Source organism: Magnolia sinica, chromosome 17 (assembly GCF_029962835.1).
Source record: "Magnolia sinica isolate HGM2019 chromosome 17, MsV1, whole genome shotgun sequence".
In the NCBI taxonomy this organism is placed as follows: domain Eukaryota; kingdom Viridiplantae; phylum Streptophyta; class Magnoliopsida; order Magnoliales; family Magnoliaceae; genus Magnolia; species Magnolia sinica.
Genome location: NC_080589.1, coordinates 54,271,775 through 54,288,398, shown reverse-complemented (window position 1 = coordinate 54,288,398; position 16,624 = coordinate 54,271,775). Strand labels below are relative to the sequence as shown.

The window sequence follows — 16,624 nt, the reverse complement described above, 5'->3', positions numbered from 1 at the left end:
CAGCTCCTTTGAGTTGTCTAGGAGAGCTATACGGAATACCTTTCTAAAGAGTACAATTCAAGAATCTATGAATCCTCATAATTGCAGCTAAATGTTTAGATCTAAGAGCTTGAATTAACTGACTAACCACACTAACAAAGAAGGCAATATCAAGCCTGGTGATGGTTAGAGAGATAAGTTTGCCGACAAGTCTTCTTACATACCCAGATCTATTAACAACTCTCCTTCTTCGGGATCAAGCTTGAAATAAGTATCCATTGTTGTATTTGTTGGTTTGGCACCTAGCATACCTGTCTCTTTTAACAAATCACAAACATACTTCCTTTGGCACAAATTTATCCCGACTTCAGATCTCGCCACTTCAATGCCCAGAAAATATCAAAGCAAACTAAGATCTTTAATTTGGAATTAAGAGTGAAGATACGACTTTAGTTTCTCAATTCCTTCCAAGTCTTCACCTGTAACTACTTTGTCATCCATATATACCACAAGCACAATATATCTAGATAAGTATGCCATGAAAAAACTGAATGATATACTTCACTCCTCTTCATTCTATACAATATCACCACACTACTGAATTTTTAAAAGCAGGCTCTTGGTGGCTGTTTCAGTCCATAGATATACTTGTTTAATTTGCGCACCTTAGAGGATTCCCCCTGAGCAACACACCCAAGAGGTTGCTCCATATAAACTTTTTCTGGTAATTCTCCATGCAGAAAAGCATTCTTCACGTCTAATTGAAACAGAGACTAGTCACGATTAGCAGCTACAGAGATAACAACCCATATTGAATTGAGCTTGGCCATGGGGAAAAGGTATCCAGATAATCTATTCTGTAAATTTGAATGTAGCCCTTGGCTACCAACCTAGCCTTGTAACGATTGATTGATCCATCCGGCTGAAACTTAATTGTGTAAAACCATCTACATTTAACCGGAGTCTTAGCAAACGGAAGATCAGTTAACTCTCTTGTAACATTGGAATACATGGCATTCATCTCCTCATCCATAGCCTGTTTCCACTTTTCATCCAACAATACATCATAAACTGTCTTAGGAATAGAAGCAACAGATAAAGCAAGAGCAAATTTCTGATAATTGGTTAAAGGTAACAAAGTTGGAAATGCGATATTGAACACATGAATGTTTAACTTTACAAATAGCAATGGGTAAATCAGGGACAACTTCAGTAGGCACAGAAGAATCCGAAACAAACCTCAACCGGTGCAATAGTCGACCATGGAGAGGGAAAGGAAGCAGTCTTTACTGCTTGGTCTTTTCTCTTTTTCTTCTAATATGTCTACGTGAAATCCCTTTGAGGTGGCAACTCACTCACATATTCTTATGGAAATACATTTGGCAGAGGAACTTCCATAGAATTGACTTCTGCAACACATTCCAATCTATCATAGAAAGGAACATTCTCAAAGAAGGTTACAACAGCTATCACAAAATGTTTTCTAAGTGAAGGACAATAACATCAATAACCATTTTTAGTGTGTGAGTAACCTAGAAGACTGCATTTAATAGGACATGGTGCTTGTTTATCCTAACCAAGCCCAAATAGATGAACAAAGCAGGTACAACGAGTGTTTTAAATAGCAAGTAGCATATAGCCCCCAATAGCGTATAGTGTAAGCTACACGTTACTTCTGGATTTTTAATCAAGATTGTGCTTGGTATCACGAATTTCTTAATAATGAAATTTAACAAAATTCATATCTGGTGCAACCAAACAGAAACTATAAGTAATAAGAAAGAGCAATGGTTAAGAATAAGATAAAGAAAGAGCAAAGAAACTTATTTAATACTATTACTTATATTATTTTACTAAAAGCATTGAAAAGATTAACGGATTTTTATTGAAAATAGAAAAATGTAACAAATCATTGAAAAAAATTAATTACTTTTAATGTAGTGAAAACTTGTAATATGAGCTATGTAGCATGTAGCATAGTCTATGTGGTGTGTAGCGTATGCAAATTATCATGTACCATGGGCTACATGTGATTAAAGCTATTTTCATAAGCTACGTAGCATTAAGGCTAAGCTACGCTACGTAGCGTAGCTATTTAAAACACTAGGTACAACTAGTGTTTTAAATATCAACAATATTAGTCGATATATCCCACGATATATATTAAATCCCACCTGTGCGATACGAAACACACAGGTATTGCTGATATATCCCACCTATTTGATCTAGTGAGCATTTTCAATTTTCGATCCATTTTTTTTTTTTTTGTAAATCACATTAAACAAGTGTCAAATGGTTACAAATCTATGATTCTTCATGTTTTTCATGAAAAAAATATTAATTTGGAACTTCGATTTTGAGATTTGGGGGAGATGGGTCAAGTTGTGGAAAATTAAGAAAAAACAAAATTTCTCAATTTCTCACAAATCAGTTGCAATCTTTGTATCCAAACACAAAATTAAACAAGTATGTAACCTGATCTAGTGATTCTTCTTTTGCTTTTGAATGCATTGCTTGTGTTTCCATATATGTCTTCTTATGTTTATAAATTATATGAATAGACTTTGAATATACTTCCATCAGTTCAATTTGAAAGCACATATATTAGGACCTCATACAAAGGAAACTCCGATTATGTGCACTTTTTTTTGTAATGTTTTAATTTCTAAGTGTGTATTGATGCCTTTTTCAACAATTCCTAAAGTTTCATTGAAATATTCAACCAATTTCCCGATGTTCCAATATTTCCCAACAACAGCGATCCATTATGCAATACGACCGATATATCCCATGCGATAACCGATATTTGTCCGTATTCCAAGGGTGCGATACATTACGCGATAACAATATTTAAAACATTGGGTACAACCACACACTTTTAGAGGCACAGTAAATATTGGCCAGTTAGGAAACAACGAGGAGAAAGGTGTTTTTCCATCCAAAAGAAAAGATGGCATTCTATCTATCAAGTGACATGCGGTAAGGACTGCACCACCCCCAAAAAGACTGTAGAACATTCATTTCCAACACTGAGGCACAAGTAACTTCAATCAAATGCCGATTCTTATGCTCAACCATCCCATTTTGTTGGGGTGTATAAGCACAAGAGTACTAAAAAATAATACTTAACTTTGTAAATAAGGCTGAAAATCATGAAACAAAAATTCCAAAGCATTATCCGATCTAAACACGCGTGCACACACACACACACACACACACACACACACACACACACACAAAATCATCAATAAAAGGAATAAAATACTTAAACCTAACAAATTGGGAACTCGAGCTGGTACCCACATATCACAATGAACTAATCTAAAAGGGGCATCATAACTATAATCAACACTAGAAGGAAAATGGACTCGATGATGTTTATTCAATTGGTACATTTTACACTGCAAACTTGACACCTTTGGAAGAGATGGAATGACAAATGAGAGTTTATCATTTCTGGAGAGAGGTATGGCCCAAACGATGATGCCACTAAATTGCAAGACCCTTAGTAAGCCTGGAAGCACCTGTTGATTCTCTCTCCAAATAGTAAAAAACATTCCTTTCACAACCTCCACCAATCATCTTGCCCATCTTGAGGTCCTTAAAAACAAAGAGAGAATGAAAGAATGTGACAAAAAAATTTAGAGATTTTTCTAGTTTACTTGCGGATAAAAGACTAAAAGGAAATTTGGGGGCATACAACACAAATGATAAGGACATAGAAAAGTTTGGCTAAACAGTACCAAGTCCAATAATGTTAGATGAGGTACCATCAGCTAATGTAACAGTCTAACAGATATATTAGATGAAACAATGTCGAAGGAGGAAAAAGAACTACAATTACCAGAAATGTGATTAGACGCCCTAGAATCAATTATCCAGGAAGAGGGATGATATGCCAAGAGACAATTTACCTGGAGGGGCTAAAGTGGTTGTATAAGAGGAGGGTATATTATTGGATGTAGAGCCACTTGAAGAAAGGAATTGGACGTGTTATTCCCATGATAATGTGACATTAATCTAATCACCACCAACATTCGGCGAAATAGTGGATCTACTATCAGCAGAAACATCATCACCTACATGAGCTTAATTGGCCCTCAAAGACCTCCCATGGAGATCCCAACAAAAGTCCATAGAGTGATTCGTCAAGCCATGATGAGTATATATATGATCTCCTCTACCCCTGCGACCACCTCTACCTCCTCTGGAATCCTACCACTTCTGCCACCACGAAAACTACCATGATCGATCCGTCCGCCATGACCTCCATGTATACTAGTGCAACCAAATTAGCCAATGCGGACTTATCATAACTAGTAACATGAGCATTATTAGATGCATTCCCAATAGAGACTCTTTGAAGTCTCGCATAAACCTTTGCGACTAAAGGGATTGATGTACCACCTAAAATTTGATCTTTTGTGGACTGATATTCTTTTGGAAGGCCAGACAAGAGTTTCAAAACTTTCATGTCTTCCATCTACTTCTTCACAAGAATTACGTCTAAAATAATGGGAAGACGGATGGAGAGTTTTTCCCATATGCCGGTCAATTTGGCAAAATATTCACCAAGAGATTTATCTCCCCTCTGGAAAGAGAAAATCTCCTCATATAACTGATACACTCGAGATATGTTCTGTTCAAAGAAGTACATCTTTTTTATGGTATACCACACATCCTTCACATTAATCAAGAACACCAAGTTGGTACTAACTACATGTTCCATGCTATTCCACAACTAAGATCGAATATGGGGATCATCACACATCCACTGCTGATACTCGGGATCGGATTTCTCCAGTCGGGTTCCGTGAGGAATTGATCCTTCTCTTGAGGTAAAAGAAATATCTCAACGGACTTAGTCTAGAGTAAGTATTTTTATTTTTTTTTCCATTTAGTCTCATGAATGTTATTGAAGCATTGAACGAAGAACTAGGAATTCCTCCCAATGATGAGGGATCAATTACCACACCTTATGGATCCATAACCACCTTGAAAACAATTTTCTCCAACTTATATGGAAAATTGCTGATCTATGATCAGATATACACACAACTACACTCCACCGTAATAACAGATTCACACAACCACTAACTATGCATCTCAAAAATGTCTCAGATAGCGTGGAGTAGTAAAAAAAAAAAACCTTTGAACAAACAATAATGGAGGAAAACCACTTTAACATCACCTCTATGGAAAAATCAACAAGCCCTCCACCTTCCAGACTGGGCTCCTACGCTCTTTTGCGACCGATTGCATTTACTTGATGAAGAATGCTGCAAAACATTGTGTTTTCTACAAGGAAAAACGAGACATACCCTTTTTCTTGAGGTCCGATTAGCACACTAGGGTTTTTGGGGGGCCCAATACTTGATGTAGAGATAAGAGAGTTGAATGGAGAGGATTTCGGTCCAAATCACATTCAGATGTGCTCAGATACCACGCAGATTCGTAAAATGAAAAGAAGAGGAAATAGAGAAGAAAATAAGAAGAAGAATGAGAGAATAGAGACAGGAAGTGGAATAACTCAAAGAGAGAAGCCTCCACACATCCCCACATCTTAGTTTTATTAGGGTTTTCACTAATAAGCTGGAAATTGCTGGAAATTACAAAAAATACCCCTCTTGCTTAAGTCACTTAAAGAGGAATATAACTATGGGCCTAAAACAAAATCCAAACATTCATATTGAAAGTCCCAAAGCCCAAAGGGCTCAAACGCTGAACCATTTACATTAAACACATCAAAACACAGTTTTGGAGGACGAATCACAGTCCAAGGGTCAAACCAGAACCCAATCAATTTCATTTATCCATGATTTTCAGCATGTTACATGGCTTTATCTTATGAAATCAAAATATAATATATTTTCTATATTCATACATTTCAAAAGATGGTGCCAATTTGACTAAATAATCAACGTTCTTTGTTCAAATTCTGAGGGGACATATTAGTAAATGAAATGAAACCTTTTCTTCAAGAACATGAGATTGATGCTTAGTATTTTTGTTCATATACACCACACAACCAAATGGGAGGAGGTGCTTGCTCTCTCTATAAAATCTCCCTACAATCAGGCAAGGTGGAAGATTCCTTCCTTGGACACCTTTTTAAGTAAAATTTCAACAGCTCATCTCTTGGAAACCTTGGGCTGGTGGGCATAAGAGGCATCATTCGGGACTCAAATGGGAGGGATCTTTTCATATTTCGGCCCTATCGAAATTATTAAAAAAAATAATAAATAATAATAATAATAATAATAATAATAATATTTTATTAAAAAAAAATCTCAACTTTTGCGGAGGTTGCTGCCTTCTTCAGTCTGTTAAGATCGTATTCCCTTCGATCATCGAAGGTGACTCGACACTTGAGGAATGCAATCTTATCCGAGACTGGAAATTGCCCATGGAAAGTTGCATAGCTGATGGAAGAAGCCAGGGAGCTTTGCAGGGAAAAGCAAGTCAACTTCTCGCATACTCTTAGAGAGGCAAACACTACGGCAGACAAGCTAGCTAAGGCAAGGGTCTAGGAAGTTAATTCAAATGTCGTTGACCTGAGGAGTTCCTTGTTTCACCCTGTGTGTTGGGCTTAGTTCTTTTGCTGGCTATCTAGCCAGCGTTGTTCTCTTTGCTAATAACACACACGCACACCCCAGATGCTTCTTAAGATGAATCTTCCAAAAATTTACTGGGGTGCAATGGTTCTAACTGCTTCCTATCTAATAAATAGTTCACGATCTCGTGTTGATGCTAAAAGTCTTATTGTGATCCTCAAACCAGAAAAAGACTTTCTCATTATTCTTTGGGTATTTCGCTGTAATTGCTTTGTACATATTCTTGGTCAAAAAACAGCAAGTTCCGGTTCTCAGTCCACTGTCCTTCTTGGGTACTTAGGAACACACATTGGATATAAGTGTTATAATCCTTACCTGAGGAAACCTTTCATCTCTATCGATGTCGGTTTTCATGAGTCCATTCCATTCATCTATTCCTGATCAGCAATTTGCATCTTCTTTCTTCTGAGATGGTGCCTCTTCCTACATTGACCTTACTGATAATTTGGTTACTTCAGAGAAGCCTCTAACTACTAGTAAAGATTTATTTCTGTATTCTCGATGGAGGAAGAAAGTTAAATTCATGACCAATTGACCACCACCAGTCTCTTCCACACTTCCAGGTGATCAACATGTCTCTTCTACTCTTTATCTCAATTTGCCTATCACTATTACGAATGTAGTCGTTCTTGTCGTCAAGTTATCAACTCTTTTTCTCCTTCATTCAATAATCTGTCACTTCGTTGTCCTTTGTTGAAATTCCATCTAGTTTTGCAAATGCTCTTGCTAATCTAAAGTGGAAAGGCGCAATGAAAGAAAAATGCAAGCTCATAAATAAATTGGTTTTTCACAGATCCTCTTCAATGAAAATTCTAGAACAGTTTCAAGTGGGTGTTCACTGCCAAGACAGCCCAGATGTCTAGAGCAGATATAAAGTCTGCAGGCTGAAAAATGCTCTCCATGGCCTAAAACCTTCTTCTAGGCACGGTTTGACAAATTCGGCAGTGTCATACTGAAGATAGGGTTTAAGAGGAGTTCAGAAAATCATGCACTCTTTGTGAGGAGAAAGGAAGAGAAAATTACTATCCTGACATAGTTGTTACAGGTGAATAGACTGAAAGGGTCAAGAGGTATTTACATCAAGAGTTTGACATTAAAGATTTGGGACCACTTAAATACCTCTTGGAATTGAGATTGCTCAGACAACGCATGGATATTAGTATCTTAGAGAAAACACACATTGGATCTATTGAAAGAAACAGGTATGTTGGGGCAAGGCTATCTAATACATCAATGGAACAAAATTATGAGCCTCATGACAGTCAAGATGAGGTTATCACATATCCAGGTTGCCAGAAAAGGCTAGTTGGCAAGCTCATTTACCTAATAATAACTAGATTAGATATTTTATTTACCATCGGTATTGCAATTCATGGATGCATTTTGATCATCCATATAGGAGTTGTCTACGAAATCCTGAGATACTTCAAGTCAGCATCTGGGAAAGATATCTTACATTCAAATCATGGACATGAACATGGAGGAATACACTGATAGAACCTGTGCAGGATCAAAGACAAACTAGCAATCAAATATAAGATATTGTGCCATCATTGATGGGGTATCTTGTTTGTTGGAAGAGAAAGAAAAAATCTTATGTGGCTAGATATAATGTTGAAGCAAATTATCAGGATATAGCAAACTATACCTGTTAATTGATGCACCAAAGGACACTTTTAACTGAGATAGGGATTAAGTTGGTTCCCATTTTTTTATGCGCTGATGATCAACCTCCCATTCACACTACAAATATCCCAATGTATCAAGTGAAAACTAAGCATATACAAGTGGATTGTCATTTAATCGGGGAAAAGGTTAAAAGAAAAACTCATTGCTATGCTTTAGACTCAATCAGAACTTTGATTGACACGCTTACCAAAGCAGTTGGAGAAGCAGGTAATGTAATATGACAAGGAAGTTGAGTATGACTGATACGTGTGCTCCATCTTGAGGGGGAGTGTTGGGATACACACCCGTTGTTTTGTCATTATTGGGGGCCTTACTGTAATCTTGTTTTTGTTTTGGGCTTTACACTATTAATAATAGAGTAGAGAACATACAGAAGCATAGAGCACTTTTTGCGTTTTTCACCATTTTCTTAGAAACGATATTATGAGGGTAATGCTCATAATTTATGTAAAACAAAGGTATTCATATAATTTATAATCTTAGAAACTTAATAGGAAGTAAATCTTTTGGATAGGCTTGAGAAGATCTCTAGGTCAACTTGAGAATATTTCTAGACTCTTTCCATTCGTTCTTTTTTTTTTTTTTTAAAGATACTTATGTATTCATTCTATTCATTCAATAAAGAAATAATTCTATCCTTCATGGTTTTCCAGCAGCAATAAACCAACCAGTCCTAAGCCAGATTAAAGGAGGAAGGTTGATGCCCGCTGTCAGTTGGTTGCCAAACTTCTGAGAATCAATAATGATAATTCCGATTCTGAATCTTGTGATTGGTATAACAAGATTCATAAAGCTGGCCCCAAATAGCCAGGAGAAGGCAATGATGATGATGATGAGTCTAAGAAAGTGGAAACAATCAAATTGTAGTTTCCTACATAAGTATTCATATTTAGCCTTTGTGCTGAATTGCAATTACTTACAAGTTGGACTTAAAGAAACATAACTACCGTTAGAAGGCTCTTTACTACTTATCAATACCAGGAAACATCATTAATATTTGTCATTTCTGCTCATTTCTGCCTCCTTAAAAGTATTTTTTCGCAATTCATTTCACTTGACTATCCATGTGCATCTTAGCATTATCGGAGTTATGATTTCCGCAGGCAAAAGCACTTGAAATATTATAAAGAGAAGCACCCATCTACAATTAACCCAACATTCCCCAAATACTTAGGATAACTCATGCAGCTAAAACTTGTATGATTCACACACCTATCGTGTGCCAATGGAAAGCAGTCTGTGTTAGTTTTCCAACTACAGTTTCATTCTCCTTTGCTGAAAAGAACTCAACATAAATTGAATAGAAGTCATAGAGTATTACTTCAGCCTAAGAAAAGGCTTAACGTTTTTGTGAAGAAAGGTGAAAGAAAGAAAAGGAAGAACAAGAAAGATAAATTTCATAAATTCATCCTCTACATACATCAGATGGTGAATAAAGATCTAGATTTGCCATTCATCCCCAACATAAACCTCCCACTTCCAAGATTAGCAAAACAAAATGAAAATGAATCTTCTGAAGCAATGGTGATGAGGACGTCACGTCACGTACACCCTTACGTACGTATCAGAGGAGGAAACGGGCCGCGCCAATTTCCCTGTAGCTAGGTGCGTACTCGTGATCGTGCTAACGACCCCATGTGCATGTTTGAGCATCTGAAAAACCCCACACTGGGAAAATACACATGGCCTGCTTTATGGAGTGATCCAAACCGTTGGATCAAAGGGACGCGACGATCAGGCCATTGGATTGCATGGATCACATGATCGGGTCATTGATCGTTAATCGTCCACATCAGTTTTAGACTTTATCATATTTTAGGATTTAGTTTTTAACTATTTTATATTTGGACACATTGTGAGTGTTTTAGTTGATTTTATTTAGACTATGGCTATTTTCGTTATAGATCACAAGACGGGAATTTTTGTAATTTTTAAAGCTTCTTGGATCTATAAAAGAGGAGGGCGTGTGACCTCTCCCTCATTGAATTCCGTGATTAAAAAAATAAAAATAAAAAAAGAAAAGAAAAGCTCTTGCTTTCTTCTCCCATCTTCATGCGATTTGAAGATACTTCCATGCAATTTGGAAGGAAGATTGGTGCAAGGCTAATCTTCATCAACGGATGTGCGAGGTCTCCATCTATCCCCATACCATCTTCTCTTTTCTTCCCCAACCAAGTATTTTCTTCAGGTTCTTCATTCTCCCCATTATAGATCTCCGTCTTCTTCCATACCCATCCACAATCCAAACCCTAACCGACCTAAACCCTTCCTCCCACGCCACACGTGTGACCGTACAGCCACACGTGTGAATCCCACCTGCCCCTTTTGATTTCCCACCATCATTATATCAAAACCCCTTTCTTCCATCCCTGAAACCCTAACCCTAAACCTAAAATTCTCAATTTTCCTACTTTCCCAAATTACCCAAACCCTAATTTTCACCCTAGGTTGTATTAGGTTTCCTATTTTGAAATAGATTATACCCTATGCTAATTGAATGTCCCTACATCCATTAAATCCTAGTTTCTTTTTATTTAATGATCTTATGTTACGATGTTGGTAGCTTAGGTCAGGATTATGCATGATTTTCTTTTTGATTTTCAGGATATTTGTGATGAATATAGCGATGTTTGTGTTTTTTCTGTTAAATATCTTAATTCAGTTATTTGATCTCACATTTTACTTAGTTCATGCATCAATCCTGCATCAAATACTTCCTTTAGGATTAAAATATTAGAAGTCCTGTAGCTGTCAGCCCATTATTGACAGATCCAATCAAGTGTTCATAATATGGAATCTAACATCGCCAAGACAACCCGATGCACAAATGCCAGCCAGTTGAAACTTGAAACTCAATTTACAATATCTCAAGGTGGAAGCAATATTATAGCAAACAAAATTGCAAGTGGCCACAAAAAAGCTGTGAAAAAGAAAGAAACTAAGATACCTTGAATTAAGTGGAACTTTGATCTTCTTTCCATCTTGCTGACCACCCATGATAGATGCATCGAGCTCCACAGAGCCATTGTTAACACGCAAAAACTGCACTGTAACTATCAGAGACAGCTAATAACAAAATATAGATTGACAAGAAAAAGCTTTGCATAAACAAGATCAGGGTGACAAATCTCATCTAAATGTGCACTGAATATTCTAAAGAAAGGATCAGGATATCTTCACAGATGATCTAGCTAAACTTGACATCTACAACAGCCATATATAGGTAATTTTTTCATTACGCTATCAAAGAGCACAGCCACACCTCATTTGACGTTTATCAACAGAACAATCGCATAAATGTCAACAACGGTATATGGAATTGTTACAAAACTAGAGGCTATACGGTTATACCAGCAGGATTTTTTCAACTTCCAACTTGCAGGAGTAAGTATGCCAACTCGCATGCCAATCCAACTAGTAAAGATCATTACAAGAGAGAATAACTATAAAAAACCAAAAGAAAGGGACATTGCGACCCTGTTCAATGTGTACGGATCATCATGTCTACATACATGCTGGTAACCTAGTTGTCTCAGATTTGCACTTACAGTAAGTGAAATAGAATTTAGGCAACAATCAATATATGGAAAAGCAGCACCAGATGTGCATCAGCACAATTGCCCAAATAGAAAAAAGAAAGGAAGAAAAGAGAACTAAAGAAAAACACAGAAGCATACCTCATCTAGTAGTCCTTCATATGTTAGTTGAGAACACATAGGTGTAATCATGTCCACCTACAGGCAAGGGTCGCAAGTCGAATAACTCTCACATAGAATTTTCCAGCCAATTATTCTCAAGTAGTCAACATTTAGCATATGACTCCATTACAGCATAGATGTCAGTCTACTGGAAAGCAAGTTGAAAATTCCACAAACAAAAAGATGAACATTTAACTAAACTTCAGTGACAATCGTGTCTAATCATCTCAAGAAATAATAATTGTTTAAAATCCCTACTCAATAAAGGTGACAGTAATGAAGTTACCAAAATTAGGGCTGTACACGAACCGAGTTAGCTCGGTTAGCTCGCTCAACTCGACTCGAAAAAGCTCGATTCGACTCGGTTCGAAACTGAGTTCGAGCCGAGTCAAGCTATTTTTTTAGCTCAAAAAAATTTCGAACCGAGTTCGAGCTTGTCCGAGCTCGACTTGACTCGGATCAAACCAGTTCGGTGACTCAGTTACTTTGATATTGATGTTGCTCACCAAGTGTTTGATGAAATGACTCAACGAAGTGTCGGCTGGTGGCAAGGAAGGTATGTTTCATCAAACAAATATCCTTTTTTCTTGATTTTGATGTTGCCTACAAGGCGTTTGATAAAATACCTGTAAAACCGCTGCTGCTGTTTTACATACAGTGAGAATTTGAAGGTGCAGTCCATGTGTTTGTGAAAATGCTGCACAGGTGAACTCGGCTCAATCTTGGCTTGAACTCGGCTCGAATTGGCCCGAGCTGCTGACCGAACCAAGCAGAGCTGGCCAGTCAGGCTTGAGAACCAAGCCGAGCCGAGTCCAAGCTGAGGTCAGCTAGTGGCCAAGCCGAGTCGAGCTGTGCCAAGCTTGACTCGGTTCGACTCGTGTACACCTCTAACCAAAATAAGAAACTCACACAATATAGACTTCATTATGATTATGTGCCCCTGAAAATCACAAGAATGTTGTTCCATGAACAAATTCCAATCCTTTAGAACCCAAAATTAAATAAATGGAAATTACACAGTAACCAGACTGCTTTTCACCATCTAATGTCCAAAAATTCTCTTGAACCCTGTTTAAATGTTAATAAAAGGTAACCAGACAAAGGCACAAGGCTTTGGTACTTTCCGTGTCAATTAATTAGCTTACATCATTCAGTGGGGTCAATTTCCAGTCAAACTCTGATCAGAGAAATGAGAGAGCAGTGAGCCTTGTTCATATCAACATTGGAGAAAAGAGCAAGATCAAGAGTCACACTCCCACTTAGAAAGGGAAACAGACACAAAACTAGCTTCTCAGTAAGCATGAACAAAACCACAGCTAACTCCCCATGAATTCTTCTGATAACTTTCCACGATAACCTCCCCATAGAGTATTCTTATAGCTTTCCACCAGAACAAAAATCTGTCTAATCATGGATCTGGATAGTTCATCTTGCTGGCCCCTCCTATGACTCCTCAAGAATCATTTTGATATAACAAACAGGATCAATAATGAATCTGGACCATCCATCTTATTGTTGGCCCACATTTGATTCTCCAGATCTCCCAACATCAGTTCGATCTTACTATCCAGTGGACAATAAAACAGACAGTTCAAATCAACATGACAAAAGGTTTTGGTCATGGATCAAGATCATCCATCTTGTGGGCTGGGCCCACCTATGATTGTGGATTCTGAGGTGGGACCAACAAGGACCAAGGACCTGGATCTAAGATGTGGACTATGCAGTCCTTTGACACAAAAATGAGAGAGATGAGAGTCAGTACTCAAGAAAAATAGGTCCAGCTGCTTTTCAAGAGAACTAATTCTGACCATGTTTTGGAATCCAACAAGAAAGACTTCTACAAGAAATTGCTTATCAGGAGAAGAAATGAATGCGAATGCTTGTTGGGGAGTTTCCAATGTTGAAATTGGGTGCATGCAAGTCTTTTCTTGCACATCCAAGTTCAAAGCAAGCAAGCCCCGTATTTCCTCATTTTATATACATATCCATGACTAATCATCAGTAAATTAGTTGTGAGACCTCCCAGGAAAAATGACTATCATTGAAAGCACTTTTGTGCCAGTTCCATGCCAATCAGACAAAGAAAATTACAGATTTTCTATTTCTTTTCCTTGTTTTTGCACCACAGAAATTTCACCATGTCTAAGTATAGTCTTCTATTTCAAGCAATTTTTGTATATGGACCACTACGAAACATTGTTATTGTGCAAGTGTGAGCGATACCACATTGAGGAACATTGTACTGCATGGTAATAAGAGCCAATAATTCAAATATCGATAGTACAGCCAATTTCGTATCGCATGGCCGCAGTACAAAACTGGGCTGAAGGTGTCAAAATTCCTTGTATCAGTCGATGTTTTGCAAAATAGCACAATGTATCGACAATATATCAATACATGGCAATATTTTGAAAATATCGCTCTATAAATTGCCCGATATCGTCAATACATGCAATATGTATCGACAATATTGCATTTGCTTCAGCCCCCTTACCAAAAAACATAAAAAAATCGCCAAAACTCCACACACACACACAAAAAAAGAACCATTTTTCTTTGATATTTTTAGCTATATGCTCCAAAGGGGATTTCAATCAATTATTTTCATTTGTTTGGAGAGAGAAGGAAATTAGGTGAGGAAATTGAGATAGGAGAGTGTGGCACCAGAAACCCAATCAGTGAATTTTTGCTAATTTGAACTTATCTCTTATTTAAATTGCTTGGAGTCGGTGGAATGGAGTTAGTAATCTATGATTTTGCTGTTTTGTATGCTCAATCATGGAATTTGACCTCTAATTTTTTAATTTGGAGAAAATTGGAGAATTTAGGAAAATTCCAAATTTTCCCCAATTTCACCTATTTAACTTGCAATTAGAGTGTGGAAAAATCACATTAATGTGATTGGAGGCTGATCTACAGATTGACGGAACTTTTTGAAATTTTAAATTTTTAAAAAAAAAAGTTAATTAAAAAATATTGAAAAGTATATTAACAAATATTTTCAAAAAATACATTGATTGGATCTTATTTGCGCCTAACATTTATATATTTATGAAGATATGCCGATCTTAACATTAGCATGCTGATCCTAACGTTAGCCACGCTCATTTATTTATTTTCAAAAATAAAATTAATATTTTAAGAATTATAAACAACAATTAAAATATATTTTATAAGTATATGCACCGTACATTGTCGTGCAGATTTAGTACAAGTATTTAGTTCATTGAATGTGCAAATAAATTACATGAATTATAGAAATATTATTATTTTTATTTAAATTTAAAAATAGTTAAAATTGTGAAATTATTTGAGATGGTATTATTTAAGTGCATGGCATAAGTATATTTTTACTCTCTCTTTTTTTAATCATGCATGTCTTCTACAATTTATAAATTATATGAAGTGAATTTGAATATAGTTGCATCACTTTTGTCATACTAAGCATGGTTTGGGACCATATGCATAGGAAACTTATTATATATTTATATATGCTTTTTTTTTTCTTTTTTCTTTTTTTTTCTTTTTTTTGTGATCTTGTGAGTTCTAAGGTGCCATTTGATAAACTGAAAAATAAGTGTTGAATTGTAATTTTGAAATAATTTTAGGAATATTTTAGTCAAAAGTAAAAAAGAAATTTTAATGCACCACTCGTTCAAAAGAAACATTAATGCACCAACACTTTCAGCATTAAGGGAAGGGAGGGGAGCTGCTAAAAAAAAACATATTTTCAGTGAAAATTAATTCAAGCACTTGGATTTGCCAAATGATCCAAATCATATAAAATTACCTAAAATATTAAATTTCAGTGATAAGTGTCGAACATAAATTTTATCAAACGGCACCTAAGTGTGTAATAATGCCTTTCTTAACATCCCCTGAAATTTCATTGAAAAATTCAACTAATTTCCCAATGTTTCTCAAAAACAGCGATACATTATGCGATATTTCCCATGCGATACCGATATGTTTCCATACCCAAGGGTGTGATACATGAGTCCACATCAATACTAAAATCATTGTCCGTATCCCAAGGGTGTGATACATACGTTGATACCGATACTAAAAACATTGGATATAACCACATTTGTACTACATGGAGAAAACTTGTGCTTCCACAATCTATTATAAATAAGAATCTTTAGCCGAGTAGAGGGGCAACAACTTTTTTCTTCAAACCCACTCTTTTTTATCCTTTTCTTTTCCCTATGAGATTTGTACATTCGCATGACTGTAGGTGTGATTTGTACATCCACATGACTGTAGATTGTACATTATGAATAGGTAGAAAAGAAGAGGAAAGGGAAAAAAAAATGGTTGGATTTCTCGCATCAAGCTAATTTGATCAGAGGCACCATTGATGCATAAATCTATCTGCTTCTTTGATAGGGTTTCTTGTTTGATTAATAGTACATCCACCTCCCTGAGCAAGAACTCTCCTCTTCCAATGTTAGCGATGGATACATGATGTTTGTTTGAGCCTAAAATAGGTACATTTCTCGTAGACATACAGTGAGTTTTTGCTTGCTTATCCATTTCCTTTTACGAATGATTCAACTAATTGAGTGATGGAGACATCCGAGCACCATACCAGAGGAAGAGGGTTGAGCCAGTCTCCTTATAGCTAGACAACCATTACAT

At 36.5% G+C, this 16,624-nt stretch overlaps 1 protein-coding gene across 7 annotated transcripts in view; it reads right to left on the bottom strand.

The window, feature by feature from the left end:
* LOC131230383 (vacuolar protein-sorting-associated protein 33 homolog) overlaps nucleotides 1-16,624 on the bottom strand; it is a 103,897-nt gene that overhangs the window by 52,753 nt on the left and 34,520 nt on the right. For all 7 annotated transcript variants that reach the window (XR_009164005.1, XM_058226275.1, XM_058226276.1 and 4 more), the window contains exons 9-10: nucleotides 11,960-12,016; nucleotides 11,230-11,324 (exon numbers count right to left, since the gene is read on the bottom strand). Coding sequence is in view for 6 of the 7 variants with exons in the window: in XM_058226275.1 (XP_058082258.1) it covers nucleotides 11,230-11,324; nucleotides 11,960-12,016 (152 nt within the window). In the remaining variant the exon portion in view is untranslated. The remainder of the gene's footprint in view (nucleotides 1-11,229; nucleotides 11,325-11,959; nucleotides 12,017-16,624) is intronic.